Here is a 17799-nt window from a genome sequence, read left to right on the forward strand (position 1 = left end):
ACACAGCCATAAGCCCCTAGGCCCTTGGAAAGTGCAGCTTAATTATTTTAATACTGTGTCCTCCCTCAAGCTTCTCTCTCAAGGATCCAAGGAAACAGTCCCCAAACCTACTGCCTTCTAAAGCCATCACCTGTTTCCTTCCACTGCTAGGTTTGATTTCAGACCAGACAGGGCTTCCAAGGGGAAGGAACAGGCATACGCTTAATTGGGGTTGGGGGAGAGGGAAGAGAGCCTCTGCCACCATCACCCCAAGCAGGAAGGCAGGCGGATTGTGTGTCTATCCTGAGTTCAGCTTGGCTACACCACAAACTCAGCTTTCTGTAATCCACACAGTCACCCCATGGAATAGATATTGTTATTCACATTTTACAGAATGGGGAAGTTCAGAGAGAAGAAATCCATTACTCAATAGTACATACTTAATAAATATGGCATCACAGATTAATAAAGGGATGTTTGATTCCAAAATCCATGCTATTTCTGCCATGCCAAATTACCGCCTCCTCCAGGAAGTCTCCATATGAATGGGCAGGAGGCTGAACAGCTATAACCACAGCACACAGCAAATGGGACAAAGACTGTCCCCACCCTTCTGACTCTGTACTCCACACTGAACTGCCAATCTCCCCTGGTAGAGACTGCCAAGCATCCACATATCCTAGTCTCTAAGTTACCCATCAATTTCCACTTGAAGAGGAAAACAACAATCACCAAAGAGATGTAGGCTTCTGGGGCGAGACCTCCTCTTAAGCCACAGCTATCACTGTAGAACCGGCCACTGTTTTACTTTTAGTCTCCTTCCTGCCCTAATTTGTGCTCAAAACCATAAGTCAGGGTAGATCTTTCTAAAGTGTGAGCCTGGGCATCATGCTCCTCTGGACAAAACTTCTGTGGCACCCACTGCTCTCAAGATAAACTCCCCCTGCCCACTTAGAGGTGGAATGTTCTTCATACCCTGCCCCACCTGGCCTGTTGCCCAGTAGCATCTCCCATCACTCTATTATTCAGTCATTTCAATATTTTTTATTCATGCCTGGAATTCTCCTTCCTTCTCTCCTAGCCTGGAGACAGCCTCTGCTCTCATGAAGGACCAACTCCTGTCTGTGGTCTCTTCTGAGAAGACCACCCTCACCAATAGTCTCTCAGCACTTTGTACTCACACCCTCATCTCCACTGAGCACTCAACACCCTCCCTCACATGCAAGAGTCTGTGTGTTCTGTCTCTTCCAGGGATGTGTACTATCAACTTGAAAAGTAATGGCAGGTGTCACAGCACCTAGGTAAGTGGACATACATCGATTAACTAGACCTAAGACCCATCTCCATGGAGATGTGGCAATGGTCTGGTTTTGCTGGCAGAAATCTGAGGCTGGGTCTAATTTTTGTTTTTTGTCTTCTTAAAATGAACTAAATTCCACAGGTTGTGGTATTGAATGTCTAACTGTCCTAGGAAGAGCTGAATGGTTCTAAAATCAAGTTGAAGAGCTTTGAGGCAAAGGAAGCCTCTGAACCAGTTTCATTAACAATCTTGCTGGAATAAAACACTTGGGCCTTAAATGTGCTTGTTTTCTTTAGGTGCTGTGGCATGCTATTGGAAAGCCCTCTAGATGGAATCCATACTCTTTTGAGACTGCCTTTGTTTTTGTTTCATATGTAGAAGTCGGTAGACTTCTTAGAAGTTGGTAGCAGCCTCATCAAAAGAAGTGAGTGTCTCATCAACCAAAAATCAAGAGGAAATTGAGCTCCCTTTGGAATGAACATGCTAGTGCCTCATATCTAACTGCAGCATAAGCCATTTACTTTACTTTGCCTTTAAGATAGGGTCAAACAATGCACCAGCCCAGCCTCGAAAGGCACACAATGCATCTCACTTTAGCTCAAAGGAGAGACCCCAATATGGTGTGTGTGACCAGTGCCTGGGTAAACCAATGCACATCTCTGATGCATCTAAAACAGGATGTGCTCAGGCCTTTGGAAACTCACCACCTGCCTGAAAAACATTTCCTTCAGCCAAGAGCATATCAGGTTTGATCTTTACCCTTAGTTCACAGACTAGCCTGTGTTGGGTCTAACCAAAAGGACAGAGATGAGACCTGGACCTGGCAAGTCCTTTCCGGACCACATTGTCCCCGGCTATCACTGCCTCACCAGGCCCAGTCTGACTGAAAATGAGAGCTAACAGAAAACTCTGCAAGTGTGGAGGGGAAGGGGTGTTGGGGCTGGGCCATGTAGCCACAGGCAGATGGTTGGTATCTCCTCTCCCATCCAAAATCCCCACTTCTGTATCTTCCTAAAGACAGAAAGGGAGACAGAAATCTAGAAGGAGAGTAGCATTTTTTATGCTTCTAGTTCTTCAGTTTTAAAAACTGTTGAGCTATTTTTGCTTTTGACAAATATCTATTTTCCTCAGTCCTCTCCCAACAAAGTTAATAAGTCAAGTTGTCATCTATATATCTGCAATTCTTTGATTTTACTTTGGCTTACTGGGGAGGGAAGACTTGCAACCTCTGCCCCACAGAAATGGGCTAGTTAAGCTAATCTTCCTTGGAAACCTTTGTAAAAACAACTCTGAAGCAGCTAGTCCAACGGTCAACAGAGCTCTGCTAGAAAGGCTGATTTTCATACAGTGGGTTTGTTGACAGTGGTAACCACCAATAAGCTAGAAATCCTCTTTCCTAGAAGCACATGACAGCAAGCTGAAGACACATTTCCTTGTTTAAACTAGACTAACCATCACAGGTTTCACTGAAGTGGGTCATTTTCACAATGTTCTTATGTGTGTGCCATGGCCAACGCCAGAATCCACCTGGATCACTTTGGGATTCGGCAAGGTCAGGCTTACCTGTGATCATGCTCAGTGCTGACAGGCAGGCTAAGGCTTGGATATCAAGGTTCAGGCTCTGCAAATTTAAGGAAAAGTCTTTAATGGAGTCGAGCCACTCCCCAAATCCACGAAGGCACTGAAGTCGGTGCAGGACAAGTCCATTGCAGAACACAAACTTATCTTCAGCAGTGTTTGACCTGGGGGGCGGATGAGGAGACACATGAAACAGGTCTATTGGGTCTGGCCAATGTGATAACATGATAACAGGCAGACAGCCAAGGGGCAGTGTTCAGAACCTCAAGGGTACTGTAAAGTATGCTGAGGCACCTCCGAGGAACAAGACTATGTACCCAGGAGGTAAACAACTGGAACTGCCTGTCTGCGAAAACTTACTGGGGAGCGTCAGCCCCAGGCGAGATAGTTTCATGACACCTGCTGTCTTATTCCTCCATTCAGTTGCTGGCTTGCCCTTGGACAGGATATGGAGTAGCAGACAATCATGGACTACAGAGGTGAAGCCCAGTGACGGGTCCCATGGAGACTTCTGAGTTGGGCTTGTCCCTTGTTTTCTTAAACGCCAAAACAGATAAGACCTGAGGCTAGACACTATAATTCCACTGTGCAGATTGTAAAAGCATCAAGTCCTTCCAAGCACCAGAAGTCAATCACAAACTAAAAAGTCAATCACAAACTAACTGAAAATTTGTATTTCCTTCTCTCTTTGAACAGTGGGGCTGCAGAGGACTATTTATGTGGCTTGGTAGTAAAGTGCTTGTCTATCATGCATGAGGGCTGGGGTTTGATCCCCAGCACCCGCCCCCCCAAATTAGAAAATGATTATTTCCATAATCATCATAATCATTCCATTCATCTCTTAAGAAAGGTGCTCTGAAACCTCTAGTTGGACATGATAGCTTAGCAGTGTGACCTTGGACATTCCTTAAATCTCTCTGGGACTTCCTTTCCCTTATCCGTAAAACAGGAATTCAAATTGTTAACTCCTAAGGTATTCGAGGGAATTACATAAAATAAAGGATTGGAAAGCCCATGAACTATGTCTTTAGTACACAGGAGGATGCAAAAATATTAGTGGTAACTAATTCTGAATTCCACGTGGTCCTTAATTTAATCTTAGTTTAACTTTATAATATCTTATTACACATTTATCTATGTTGGCCTGTCACATTCACAAGTCAACATGCTTTTTGGATGAATAGCTTTATTCATTCCTTCACTCAGCAAGTATTTACTGAGCACCAAGTATGTGCCATTATTAGAGTCAGGCACTGGAGAAAACTTGGTGAATGAATAGGACAGATATGGTGCCTGCCCTAGTAGAGCTTACTGTCTACTCTGCTGTGCACATATTATATGACAGTCACAGTGCTGCTGGGCTCTGGCATGCACTGAATTGGCTGTACATTAAGCTAATTACCAACACTATAATTGTAACTTCACCTTTCCTCTTCCCCTGATCCTGCCACACAGGGCACATAGGACAGAATGATTCAATCTTAGAGTTTAAACATGGGCCTATGACTGCGGGAATCCAAATGAACAGAGCACAGGTTAAACACGCAGGTGCTGGATTTCTTCCTATATGATTTAGTGAAATGTTGGTATCATCTCCTAAGAATAGGAAGATGGAAATAAGCATGCGTGAATAAAAACAGTAATAAAGTTTAAAAAAGAGCTACCTGTGGGATATATGAGAGGAGCTTAGAGAGATCTGAAGCCTTTTGAAAAATCACTTCCCCTTGTGTTTGGTGTTACTGAGCATGAGAGGCTGGACCAAATCTTTTGATGGGGGGCTGGGGATGTGGCTCAAGCGGTAGCACGCTTGCCTGGCATGCGTGCGGCCCGGGTTCGATCCTCAGAACCACATACAAACAAAGATGTTGTGTCCACCGAAAACTAAAAAATAAATATTAAAATTCTCTCTCTCTCTCTTTAAAAAAAAAAAATCTTTTGATGGGGTGTGTGTGTGGTGGTGGTGGGGGGTGCTGTTCTTTTGGAGTAAAAGCTGGGGGTTGTGAAGCTGTGGAACTCTTTAGAGCCCCATCAAATATACTAGAACAATAACTTGCAATAGAAACTTATGAGGTAAACACAGCGTTCACAAGCAAATACTTACTCCCAGGAAATACCGTATCCACCATGAGAATCTTCCTAGAACCTTAGAATATTGAGGCTGTTAGGGACTTCAGACATTAGCACATTCATCCTCCTTATTTCACAAAGGAGGAAACTGGATTTCCAGTTAGGCAATAACCTGCTCAGGCTCTCACAGCAAACGCATGTTAGAATTGGGACTAGAACCCAGAAGTCCTGGTTGCCTCCTCTGTGTTCCTTCTGCTACCTACTGCTAGTGTTTCTAATACCTGATCATATTTCCTATTTGCTCCTTGAGCAAACTTTTCGCCAATTATTTGGTTGCAAACAAAGAAGTTTGCAATCTTTTTCAAAGGAAGAAATAGACTGAAGGAAGATGAAATCATAGTAATTACCTGATGGAAAGTCTGAGAACAAACAGCTCCAAAAAGGCTGATTCTATAAGTAATGTCTGATCTTCTTTGGGGAGATCAGTAAATCCTGGAATCTTTTCTGCCCAGCTTCTGGATACATCAATGGAGGCTGTCAGAAGGTTGTAGAACTGTTGCACGTGCTCAGCATCTGTGCCTGCAGTGGCCTGGTCAGTGGGACAGTACTAAAATGCAAATCACAGAGGGTAGCGTCACCTCCATTCCCTGGGAATAATACCACCATTTACAAATTGGCTCTTCCCAGTCTATCAATGCCTCAATCTTTACATTTATTTTAAGGTTCCAAGGTTTATAAAATCCTTTTGCATTCACAGTCTCATCTGATTCTCACAATGACCCTGTGACATAAATAAAGTGAATTCATTATTATTATTCAATAGACAAGGAAAATGGTGTATGTCCCTTTAGTTTCCAGTCCTAACTTCTCCTGCAAACATCTGGGGAGCTTAAAAAAGAAAAAAGAAACACTCGATGCCCAGAGATTCTATCCCCAGAGATTCTAATTTAATTGGTCTGGGGGTGAGATCTGGCCATCAGAAATTTTAAAAGCTCTCCAGATGATTCCAAAGAGCAGCCCACATTGAGAACCACTGCCCTAAGGGTTTGGGTCTGCATGGACCTCCAGGGTCTAGCGATTCTGGGATAGTACAGTGGTTTCCCAACAAGAGGCCATATTAACCCAGCAGCTCTGGATGATGTTCTGGACCAACAGCATTAGCAACACCTGGGAATTTGCTAGAAATAAATCTCTGGCCCCAACCCAGACCTACCTAACCAGAAACTCTGGGGGCAGGCCCAGCAGACTGGTTTCTTCAAGACCTTCAGGTAATTCTCATGCACACTGAAGTTTGAGAATCATGGATTTAACCAATAGGAGAAAGAAACATTGTGTGTGTGTGTGTGTGTGTGTAGGGGGTGAAGTGTGACCTTGGCAGAGCTTAGGCAACTGTGTGCCTTCAGACACAGGACTTGTGGCTACTTAATGAAATGAAACAAAATTTAAAATTCTGTTCTTCCTCATACTAGCCACATTTCAAGGGCTAAATAGCCAAATATGGAACAGAATGTTTCTATCGCTACAGAAAATCTACTGGGCAGTACTGATCTAGAAAGCTGCAAAAGGGAAGAAGAAAGGTGTAGCAGGAATGAAGTCTCTACCTAGCTCTTGGATTTTCTGGTATAAGGACCAGTTTGCTTGAATCATGGAGGAAAAATTTTTCTGCTTTGGGCAGGAAGGTTGATATAGCAAGATAATACTCAATGAACAGCCAACAACACAGATTCAAGAGATATGCAGAAGCACACATGTAAATATGTGTGCCTTCACATTAACATGGCTTAGTAAGATTTTGCATCCCTTCTCTCCATTGATCCTCAGGGGCAGGGATTTTAATCCTTATTTTACAGAGGAGCAAACTGAGACTCAGAAGCTTTCCCAAGTCACATAAGTGGCAAGCCAGGACTTAAACTGGCTCTGGGACTTCAAGTCCTTTACTTCCTGTCTGATGTTACTAGTTGGTAGTTACTGAGATCTTTAAAAAGCTTCTAGCTTTACAATAATTAGAGCTCTTCAGGTAGGTATTTATTGGCCCCATACTTCTATCAGCAGCACAGTGGCTGGCACATAACCACCCCTCAATAAATAGTTGTCAAATATTTTTTTTCAATGAAAGAGTAGTCAGGGGAGTGCCTAGGTTAGCTGCAATACCCAAGCTGATTGGAAGAGAAACAGTTACTAAGCAGGAAGGTATTGACTTTAGAGCTACCTAGGTGTGAGGACTAGGATCTAGACTTAATTTGGTCTTTTTGTTTTTATGGGTTTTTTTTTTTATTTTTTAGTTGTTGATAGACCTTTATTTTATTTACATATACACGGTGCTGAGAATTGAATCCAGTGCCTCACACATGCCAGGCAAGTGCACTATGGCTGAGCCCCAGCCCCAGATTTGGTCTTTTTAAATTTGCTTCTTTCCAAGAAGCATCAAGACATAACTGAAGAAACATTAGACTCAGAGCCTAGGTACTTTATATCAGTTTTGTCCTGGCCCCTAATTTGTAAAAAAAAAAAAATGTAGCTCTATTTCACTTTTCTGAGCCCAGTTTTCTGTTCTGTAGAATAGGGATAATAATACCATTTTAAAAATTTTGTTGTGATGATTAAATGTGATAATATATGGAAAGGGGCTGACATGTAGAACAAGTGTAAAGAACGATGGTGGTGATGATATGGGTATAGGTTGTGATAGTTGAAATTGTCACCATTCCTCAGCTTCCTTATTTATTGAATGGGGGGATAGGCTAAAGCATGAGTTTTCTCATTTTCACTCTGGTTTTCTAAGATTCTATAATCAGGTCCAGTTTAAAGCTCTGTCTCCTTTGTTTCAACAATCTCACAAAGTGTCTGGGATTTTATGAAACCATGAATATTGTGTGATGCTCTGGACCATGGGACTAAAGTCCAGGAAGAAGTATGACCTTCCCAAGGGCATTCGAGGATGTTGCATGGCCTCTTATCACAGGCATTTCCTACCACTGCCTTTCAGCACACACACCCTTAACTAGGGGAGAAAAGAGGAATTTTTCTTTACTTTCTCCTGTGAATCTAATACTATATACTTTCCAAAGGCAGAATAAAATTCGGGGGAGGTCTCCCTTTGAAAAGTTGATAGCACTACATGAGAAACCTCCTAGTGAGTGGTAGTACGAAGAAGAGGAAAGTATGTTGGACCCAGTAGCAGGTCCTCTGGGCTGTGGCACTGACCTGCTGTGTAACTCTAAACAAATCCCTTAACTTCTCTGGCTCTATTTCTGTCTCTGAAATAGGAATCAACTGGATTAGCTAATCACTAAGATTTCTTCTGAGTCTTGCATTCAAAGATTATAAATATTGCTAAAAATCACAACAGATACGATGTTATTGCCTAGAATTTGACACCAACTCAGCATTATTTGTTTTTAACTGGTGGGTTAAATGGAGAGAAGAAGACTAAAAGATGTAAACTCTCCCCTGGAGATGGGATCTAACAGCCCCCTCTTGCATTGACTTCCCTGAACCATGGCTCCCGACTCAATAGTCACTCAGCTTCCAATATTTGTTCAGAACCCACCAGAGCGCGTAGCTTTCACCTGGGGTCCTCTGCAGGCCCCTGCCCCTGCTGAGCTCACATTTCACGCCTCCTGCACTCAGGGAAGAGCAGTCTCTGCCTGCCCTGTGTGTGTACTTTTCTCTGATGGAGCCCAGCAAGGAGGAAAGCCAGCAGGTCTGGCCTGTCAGTCTCTAGCCAGGCCCTCTGGGCTTCACCTGCAGTGATTCTGGTCCAAGTCCCAGAATTATGGAGCCAAACTGGATTCAGCCTGAGCCACCAGTACCTTGGGGGTGACTGGAGGGTCAGTATCCAATGCTGGGGGAAAAGAAAAATTATCTCCTCTAGATTTAAAAAAACAGAACAAAATATGCCAGATTCTTTGCCTGCCTTAGCAGTTTAGACTTGGAGTTGGAAGAACCAGATCCCCATTGCTGCTTCTGAGCTCTCTTACAGAGCTTTGACTCTGGGCAAGGTAAGTTCAGGTTCACTGAAGAAAATCTAGGAATGGATGTTTACTGATCTTGCCAATCAAATCCAGGCCAGATATAGAAGGATTTCTTAAATAAAATTTTCTTGTTTATGCTAATTTTTAATTCCAGCGTACAAGAATAGTTGAGCCATCAGAATCTGTCTTTACCACTAGTCAAATATGTAGCATTATGTCTACTGACAGCCAGTGCCAAATGGAGATTTCTCTGAAGCAACTAGAATGAGAATCCAGAGCCACAAACAATAGCAGGGGTATTATTTAAATGAAGATGCCTCTGTACATTTCATGCAATAATAACCCAACTGTATAAGTTAGATTTCAGCAACAGCCTAGGCCAAAAATAAGTTATTTGAAAGGAGAACATCAACCAACCCTAAAAAAAAATAGTGATGAGATGCTTTAATAGTTTAGTAGGATCAAATATTTATCTCATTTTCAGTTTTAGCTAGATATATAAAATATCCTAAGGATGTGTTTCTCTCTCCTTAGTATGTTACTTTTCTCTGGTCTTTATATCTCTAAAAATTTTAGACATGATCATTCTATGAGTCAAGCAATGTATTCTTAGGTTCTTACACTTTAAACAGTGATGTTTTAAAATTGGAAATGAATATATTTCCCCACAAATTTCTTCTTTTCTGATCTAACTGCCTGCCCTCCTCCCTTGCAAAAAGCCAAAGCCCATAAAACTCCCCTCCCCCGATGAATGACTCCACTGTAGTTCCAAATTTACCTTCTTTCTCTTTCTCAGGCATGAGAGCTTTCTGAGGGCAGGAGCTTTGTCTTGTCCAACAATCAATGTGTTCACTACCCTAGCACAGTGCCTGACATCTGACAGCCATTCAATAAATGTGTTAAAAAAATTAATGTCTTTCTGGAAAATCTGTATCTGTATTGTTCACTCTTTCTGAACCTGAGGAAAAACTGGGAAAGTCCAGGTCAAATTGATTGTCATTATTAAGACATATTGGTGACTCTCAAACCTTAATGTGCCAAACAACCAGTTGAGGCTCTTGTTAAAATATAAATTCCTGCCTGCATCCCTCTTCCCGCAATTCAGATTCAGAGGGTCTGGGTGTGGCTTGAGATTCTGCATTTTAATGCAAACACTGGAGTTTTTCTGGCTATCACTGCTCAGGGAAATCCTGAGCTGTACTCAAGAATGGAACTGTAGAACTGTAGCAGGTGTGATGGTTAGAGGGTCAGGGAGAGAAGGCTGGAAGGGACCACAGGAGTATATTTAGCCTAATCTCTCCACCATTCAGATGAGGAAACTGAGGCCCTTGGAGGGACAGGAACCGGCCTGAAATCATCTAGTGAATTAATCGTTGGCAGTTTGAGAGTGTCTTCTGTGAAGATTCATGAAACCACTCTTTTTTGGTCTTCCTCATGCTGCCTTCTCCATAGGTTTAACATGTGCTAGCTGCGCTGCCTCTTACAGACTATTCTGTGAACACTTAAATGCCATTTGCTGATGCCTCGTTTTATCTGGGCAGCACCTCTTGTATTTGCAGTCTGTTACTGCACTAAATGGCATTGATTACCAGAAAACATCCTAGTGTGCTGAAAATACTTGGAATGACCAACTAATGAGGACATTAAGTATATTTTCTCATTAGTAAGTATGCAGGCACTGAAGCCAAGCCCAGTGTCTATATATACTTGTATTGCTAAATTAAAAGCAACTGTGGGGCAGAGAATAGCAGCATTTCGAGAAGAAACAAATCAAACGTGACATGTTTTGACTGCACTGATGTACAATGATCTGAGCTCATTTTTGAGGGAGAGAAGTTTGGCCCAAAGGAGAAGTGAAGGTCCCAGAGCCAGGAATGCGTCACAGGGCTCAGGAGCTCTTGTTCTGGCCTCTTGAAGCATTCATTCCCTCTGTGACTTGGAACAAAACCCTTCCCTTTTCCACAAATGGAGAAAACTGCTCAATTTCTACCTTCCAGGCACATATGCTGTTACATGGAGATTAAAACATACCAGGGCTGGCAAGCATCCCCTTTCTCTACTGACCTGATTCACTGCGGGAAGATAGCACCTTTAATAAATTGTATCGGTCAAATCAGCTCTCAGACTTGAAGCTGACAGGGCAAATTCTTATTTAAATGTAATAAATTATAGACACATAATGTTAAAATCAGTTACTGCTGAGGAATGGGATCAGGCAGGTATAAATGAAGAGAAAACAATGTTCTTTTTTTTTTTTTTTCATTGTATCCACTTCTAAATGGCTTGTTTTTAAAAAAAAATGAATGGGTATCTATTACTATTATTGTAAATTTATGAATATCTAATAAATTGTCTATCTTTAAAACTCTAGTAAGTTGCCATTAAATAGAAGTGGCAATGTAATGACATGGAAATACCTTGAGTGATGTGATTTGGGTCTTAGCCTAGTTCTGCCCTGACCCTAGGCAAGTGAGTTCACCCCTTTAAGTCTTAACTTCTCTGAAAATATGGGGGCTGGATTAGATGATCTCAAGGTCACCTCCAGGTCTGTGAATTTGCAAATATAAAACTTTAAGGGAAAGGTTATGAAAGTTGAATTTCATTGAATGACAGACTTAAACTACTGAAAACATACATTTTGCCACAGAGGGGTTTAAGTAGAAATTATATAAGAATATATGCTATGGTGCCTGGTTCAAAGTAGGCAGTCAACAAATTCATTTTGTTTCATTCATTTCATGTACTAAGGTTTTGATAGAGGAAAAAAAAAGCAGGTTTAATTTTAATTAATATCAAGTTACTTAGCCATATGTATTCTTGTATGTATATGTATATGTAACCACTTGTATTTAGGGATGCTAAAGGAAATCTCAGAATCTTAAAAAAAATATTAAAGAGTTGGAAAGGACTTAATATGTCATCTAAAATAACCATACTTCTGGTGCTGCTGATCTCACACTTTGAGAGCAACTGCTTTGACCTCAGAGTGAGCTGGAAGAGGTCCCCTTCCTTCTCTATCCAGCTCTTCCTGTGGGAGCTGTAGTCCTTTTTGCCACAGAGCAAAAGAGTAACCTCATTCCACCAAATCTTCCTTTCTCTCTCTCTAGTTCCATTTCCTACAACCATCTCTTACAAGTTCCCAGAAACAGCATCCACATTCTTCTTAAAACCCAGCCTGGAACAATCTCAGTTTTTGAAGAGTGGTCTGACAGGACAGAGTCCGTGAGACCATACTGAATTTGGTTCTGGTCCAGTACTTCTAGCACTGCAGGAGGTAATTCAGCATCCCTCTCTTTCACCACACACATACTTTGTGAGTTCATATTGAGTGTCTATGGAATAAACTCCCGAGATTCTTCTTAACACGAACCACTGACAAGCCAAGGCTCTCCCACTTTTTTTCTTAATTCTAAATGCTGAGCTTCACATTTATTTTTGTTAACTTTCTTCATGATGGCTTCAGCCCTTCCTGTTCCAACCTGTCGAGATCACTCTGAATGTTGATACTGACATCCATCATATTAGCGATCCCTCCCAGCTTTCTGTCATCTGCAAATGTGATCAGCATGCTCCTATGTCTTCATCCAAGTTTTTGACGAAAACTCACTGTATTTTTTAAAAAGTCTTTTAATTTACTTGATTTTGGTCCAATTTTTGATAATTCTGTAAAGCTATCTAAAAAGTAGGAGAACCTAAGCTATAAAGTTCAACCTGAACTCCAAAACAATGCAATTAAAATAAATATGCTTTGCAAAATTGAGCCAGGCCCCAAAGGTAGTCTCAGTGTGACCCAGACTCTGGCATGGTCAATCTGCTATTTTGGACAAAGCTAACAATTAAATTGGATAAATGTTTGTTGATGAGGATGATGACTCTAGACTAACAGACTGAATGGTGCAGAGGGAAGCAAACACACTGGATTGATTTTTCAGTGTGGAAACAGTTCCCAGCTGGGACAACTCAAAGTGCTAGGGAAGGTTTGCCACTGAATGAGTTATTAGGCCACATAGGCTGATAATTGGATAATCCGGGGCCAAAATATCACTTCTGGGGCCTAACTTCATGGGATTGACCATCAGGAGTGATGTCAAATGCCCTGGAACAATGTCAGATTGTGCGTTGTAGCCTTGACCAAGGCAGTGCCTAGATGCTTCATTCACAAAGATGGACCACATGGGGAGGGGGAAGGGGGTACTTCAGGGAGAAGTCTTCATTCCCAATACTTTTCCAGCATCCACTGACTGAAATCAGAGAGGCAGTGAAGCTTGGTGTTAAGAAGCACAGAATTTGGCTTCACTATACTTGGCTTCTAAATTCTATCTCATATGCATGTTAGCTATGTCCTTGGGCAAATTAGTCCTTTAGCCTGTCCTAGTTTTAATTTCCTCATCTGTGCAATGGAGCTCATAATACTTACCTTAATGGTGTTACTGCACGGTACCTGACATATGTAGTGTTCTTACTCATTAATATATTCAACTAATGGCAGAGTAAAAAAGTTTGGTCAAGGAAATAACATATAAAGCTCTGTGCTAAAACTTTGACAAGTATTATCCATATTTAATTTTCATGAACAACCCCAGGAAGTAGATATTATTGCCCTATAATACAGATGAGGAAACTGAGATATTAAAAGATTCAATCAGTTGCTCAAGGTGACCCAACTAGGAAATGATGGTGTTGGGATTTTCATCTAGGCATGCATGCTTCCAAAGCCTAGGCCCTTAACTACTGCATTATTCTGTTATACTATTATCTGAGACTTGACTTTAGTTAAGAGCTGCTACTTGTAATCAGAAGAAGAGTCTTCAGCCTTTGGTGCTAAGGATCAACTGTGCTTCTCCTAAGGAGTCTTGTGATCAGGTATAGAGAGGAGGCTTCACAGTCTAGTGAGGGTGGGGATGTGGGAGAGAGGATCACAGCAGGTACACCAATCATTTCTGTCAACACTACAACTGCAAAGGGGGGCACACAGCAAAGACACACTTGCATACTTTGCCAGACAGTTAACTGGATGACTGAAATGCTGACTAGACCTGGGGAAAGCAATCTGGTAGTAGCTGCCTATCAGATCAACCAAATGGAGACCCCTGTACTGGTCTGGCTTTTTCTGTATTTCTAAGTTTTCTTTTCATCAAGTGGAGATAATGATCCCTACAGTCCATGACTGGTTAAGGATTAAATAAGACAATATACCACAATGTCTTGCATATAGAAATTATTCAGTAATTGTGATCTTTTTCTCTTTCCTTCCCTCTTCAGCCAGACCCTGTCTTATTAGAAGTTTGCTTTTCTAAATCCTTGAAAACAAACAAACAAAAAAACCTGCCTTTCAGTAATGTTTGTACATTTTCTCAGAAAATCCTTTCTCATGGCTCTAAATTTGCAGAAATCCAACTGATGAGATTTTATTATATCTTATATGAAATAAAAATGGTGATATGTTTTGGCTGATTTAAATCACAACACCGGTAACCATTTAAGGTTTTAAAAGTGTTTCCATGATTTTTGTGTAGCTGATGTTTGAAACATCCCTCTGGGGTTAAATATTGTAATCATCTCCACTATAGGGATGAGAAAGCTGAGAGCAGGAGCCAGGTGACACAGGCAGGAAGCAGCAGAGGCGGTGTTCCATCCCCGTCCTCCTGACACCACCTGATGTCAAGGCCAGAGCTCACTCCTCTCCATCAATGGTCTAATTCCTCTGAATAAGCAGCAAGTCAATCAATTCCAATGCAGTTGGAGAAACTGCTTAAGAATAATTTGAGACTTACCCAGAAGGTTTGACCATAATATGGAAACAAAAAGCAGAAAACAGTAGTCACTTTGTGGAGACCATGAAAAGAAATCTACAAATTGCAGTTCACCTGTGCAGATTTTCATTGGCACAACCACTAGGAACCCCACCCCAATGGTCATGACAGGTGCAGCACTGTCAGGGTCATTTGTTAAGGCATTTAGAGATCTAATAACACAAATTGTTTGATGCAATAGATGCACTAAATTGCAAAATAAAAGGAGAAATGTAGAAAAGGTATGAAAACTGACTAGCATGGTGCCAAGCACAGTCATTCAATCAACTCATACTACTAGCATCATTAATAGAGATGCTGATCATTCACTCCAAAGCAAGACATCATAAAACTTACTCTGGAATAATCAAGATCTCTGGGTGTTGAGTCTGTTAAAGCTCGGACAAGGGCATTCATCATACAGATCGGAGGAGAAGGTGGGGAGGGCTGAGAAGGTTCCTGCTGTAGTGGGCTCTTTGGTTTGGAAGGCAGCCGACCTCTCCTCCCTTTCAGACTATCTGTACGAACAACTGATGCAGAGAGAGAGACATAAAACAATCCTTAAGATTATGTTATAAAAAAAGATTATATTATGATTAGGTATAAATCACAAAAAAAGGAATCAAAATACACCACAGTTGGACAATTATTACTGGAACAACCATTAAAAAGTGGTAAGAAGTTTGAAATAATATTCAACAATGATTTAATGTGAGTTGAAACAGGCAAGCAAAAAAAGACAGCCCATACTTACGTTTGGTAATGAATTAGCCCTGAAAGTCTCCTTCTTAAATAGAACAAAGATGCATGTACACAAGCTGTCTATTGATTTTGAGAAATTAGAATTAGTAGTCTGTGGCTATTTTTAAACATAAAATACATCATACAAATAAAATGTTGGAAGGAAAGAGATCCTAGGAAAATTTACCATCCCATCATAATTATTAACATTTTTTTGTGATGACTGAAAATGCATATAAGCAAAGTGGATGAAAAGCATGACATTCGTACCTTCTTTAACCATTCCGACACTGAGACACTTCTGAAATCGACAGTACTGACATCGGTTTCGACGTCTCTTGTCTACTGGGCAGTTTTTATTTGCCAGGCAAACATATTTTGCATTTTTCTGCACCGTTCTCTGAGAAAATACAATACAGAGATAGTCAACTAATAGTTTCTGGAAAGAGGTAGGACCTGACAAGATGTATTTTAATTACAATGTGAAAAGCGACAGTGCAATTCGTATAATTAGATAAATTTAATTTCCTAACACGCTAGCCTGCAGGAAAAACAATTTTATTAGTGTTAGCTGCTGACAATGAAAATCATCTCGGATTGTTCTGAAGCAAGTCTCAGGAGACACCCAACTCTGAATGATAAAATCATATCTGAAATTACCAGGTCAACATATCATACCTTGGAGGATTGGATTATCTCCACTTTTAATATCCCTTTGGGAACAATTTTCCACTTTGTTCCACTCCCCTGATTATTGCTGACCTTATTAAAATAAAATCAAAATTATCTGGGATGTACTTTGTATGCTATCACTATTGTAAGTCAAATATCTCAGTAACTGGCTTTGTTACTCAATAGAGATGAAATCGTAAAAAAGCAAAATAAGGGTTTGTCTTGTTAGAACATACAGGAAATAAGGTTTTAACTCAAAAAGAAATTAGCTTATTTAGCTTAGTTTATCATTAAAGGATATATATGGTAAACTGGCCATTTTTCATTTTTTAAAGCAAAATCTTAATACTGAATACTAAAAGTCACTGACAATAAAGAAAAAAGAAAAGAAGAAAGAAAGGAAGGGAGGAAGGAAGGAAAGAAGAACAAACAAACCCCAGGAGACAAATAAGAGCAAGAGAAAGATAGAAATATAAAAGTTATATATTTTCAGTGCAAATTCTCATTAACTGGTTATTTCATAAGTGACTATTGATGCAGACACCAAAACAGCTATATTATAAAAGACACATTATAAAACTTGGGCTTTGATATAAAAACATCGTATTTTTCAAAATCTGTAGAATTTTGAAATGACACATGTAGAAATAATTAAATATACTTTATGCTCCAAAGTAAAAAAGAAATGCTTGTTTTTTAAATTGAAAACATTTGTGCAAATGGATACATTTCATCACTTAGGGCAAAACTGCTCAGAAATTACCTGGATCTATACAACTCCAAATACAGTAGAAAGTTGGAAATCTATTTGGGAAGTATGGCTCCATTAAAAAAAGAAAAATTCAGATAACTTTGGCTTTGTGACCTATTTTGCATTCAAAATTCTAGGTTTCCTTTCAACCTTTCCTTTATTTTCAGTGATCCTCATCCCCATGTTTCAGTTTTCATCTTGTCACCTTTTAATTTTATCTTAGAATATGGTTTCTAAATTGCTTATATAAGACTTAAAAAATATAACAAAGCCAACCTCTCTCAATTTTAAGACATATTTGCTCAGTTTAAAATGCGAAATTCTGAGACACAAACACACTTTTGAGTTTCCAGCATTTAAATTTTCAGCAGTCTGTAAGGATAGGAAACTTGTGCTTTCTGAATGAAGCTCTCTTTCATTGAACATGCAGTAATTTCTAACACTCTATTTCTTGCCATTATCCTCAAGGCGATATGCCAATTTAAGTGCTAGTGGCATTTTGCTTCAGGTATACATTTTCCCAATAACCTGAAGCCTTCCCCACATTTATGTGTGCCTACACAGTTTAAGGACAGAGAGAGATCGTTACGGTTCAATCACTGGATTCCCATCATTAACTGCACTTCATGTCACATTTTTAAAGAATTCAATTTAATGGTAGAAAGCCACTGGGTAAAACCTGCTCCCGTTCCTTTAATTAACAGATCCGTGGGGTTGTTCTCCCCCATCCTACCCCCACCATTTCAAGTATAGATTTGATTTCAAGGGATTGTGGAGAAAAGGGAGGCTGTTGGAAAGCACTTAATGGACATTTCTAGATTCAGAATGTATGACCACTCCCATATTTTGGTCAACTCTAAATTATTTAGGAGTGATTCTATTTGCAGACTACTCATAATTCTCTTAATTGTTTTCCATTCTTTTCTTCCATATCCTGCTTTTTCC

The 17799-nt window shown here is 40.4% G+C and overlaps 1 protein-coding gene across 2 annotated transcripts in view; it reads right to left on the reverse strand.

The window, feature by feature from the left end:
- Nr4a3 (nuclear receptor subfamily 4 group A member 3) overlaps window positions 1-17799 on the reverse strand; it is a 38810-nt gene that overhangs the window by 12225 nt on the left and 8786 nt on the right. For both annotated transcript variants that reach the window (XM_046457447.2, XM_046457449.2), the window contains exons 4-7: window positions 15702-15831; window positions 15048-15220; window positions 5332-5531; window positions 2843-3021 (exon numbers count right to left, since the gene is read on the reverse strand). In XM_046457447.2, the coding sequence (XP_046313403.1) occupies window positions 2843-3021; window positions 5332-5531; window positions 15048-15220; window positions 15702-15831 (682 nt within the window). The remainder of the gene's footprint in view (window positions 1-2842; window positions 3022-5331; window positions 5532-15047; window positions 15221-15701; window positions 15832-17799) is intronic.

This window comes from Marmota monax, unplaced genomic scaffold, assembly GCF_021218885.2.
Source record: "Marmota monax isolate L192 unplaced genomic scaffold, Marmota_monax_Labrador192_F-V1.1 WCK01_AAM20220418_F8-fsc00069, whole genome shotgun sequence".
Taxonomy (NCBI): domain Eukaryota; kingdom Metazoa; phylum Chordata; class Mammalia; order Rodentia; family Sciuridae; genus Marmota; species Marmota monax.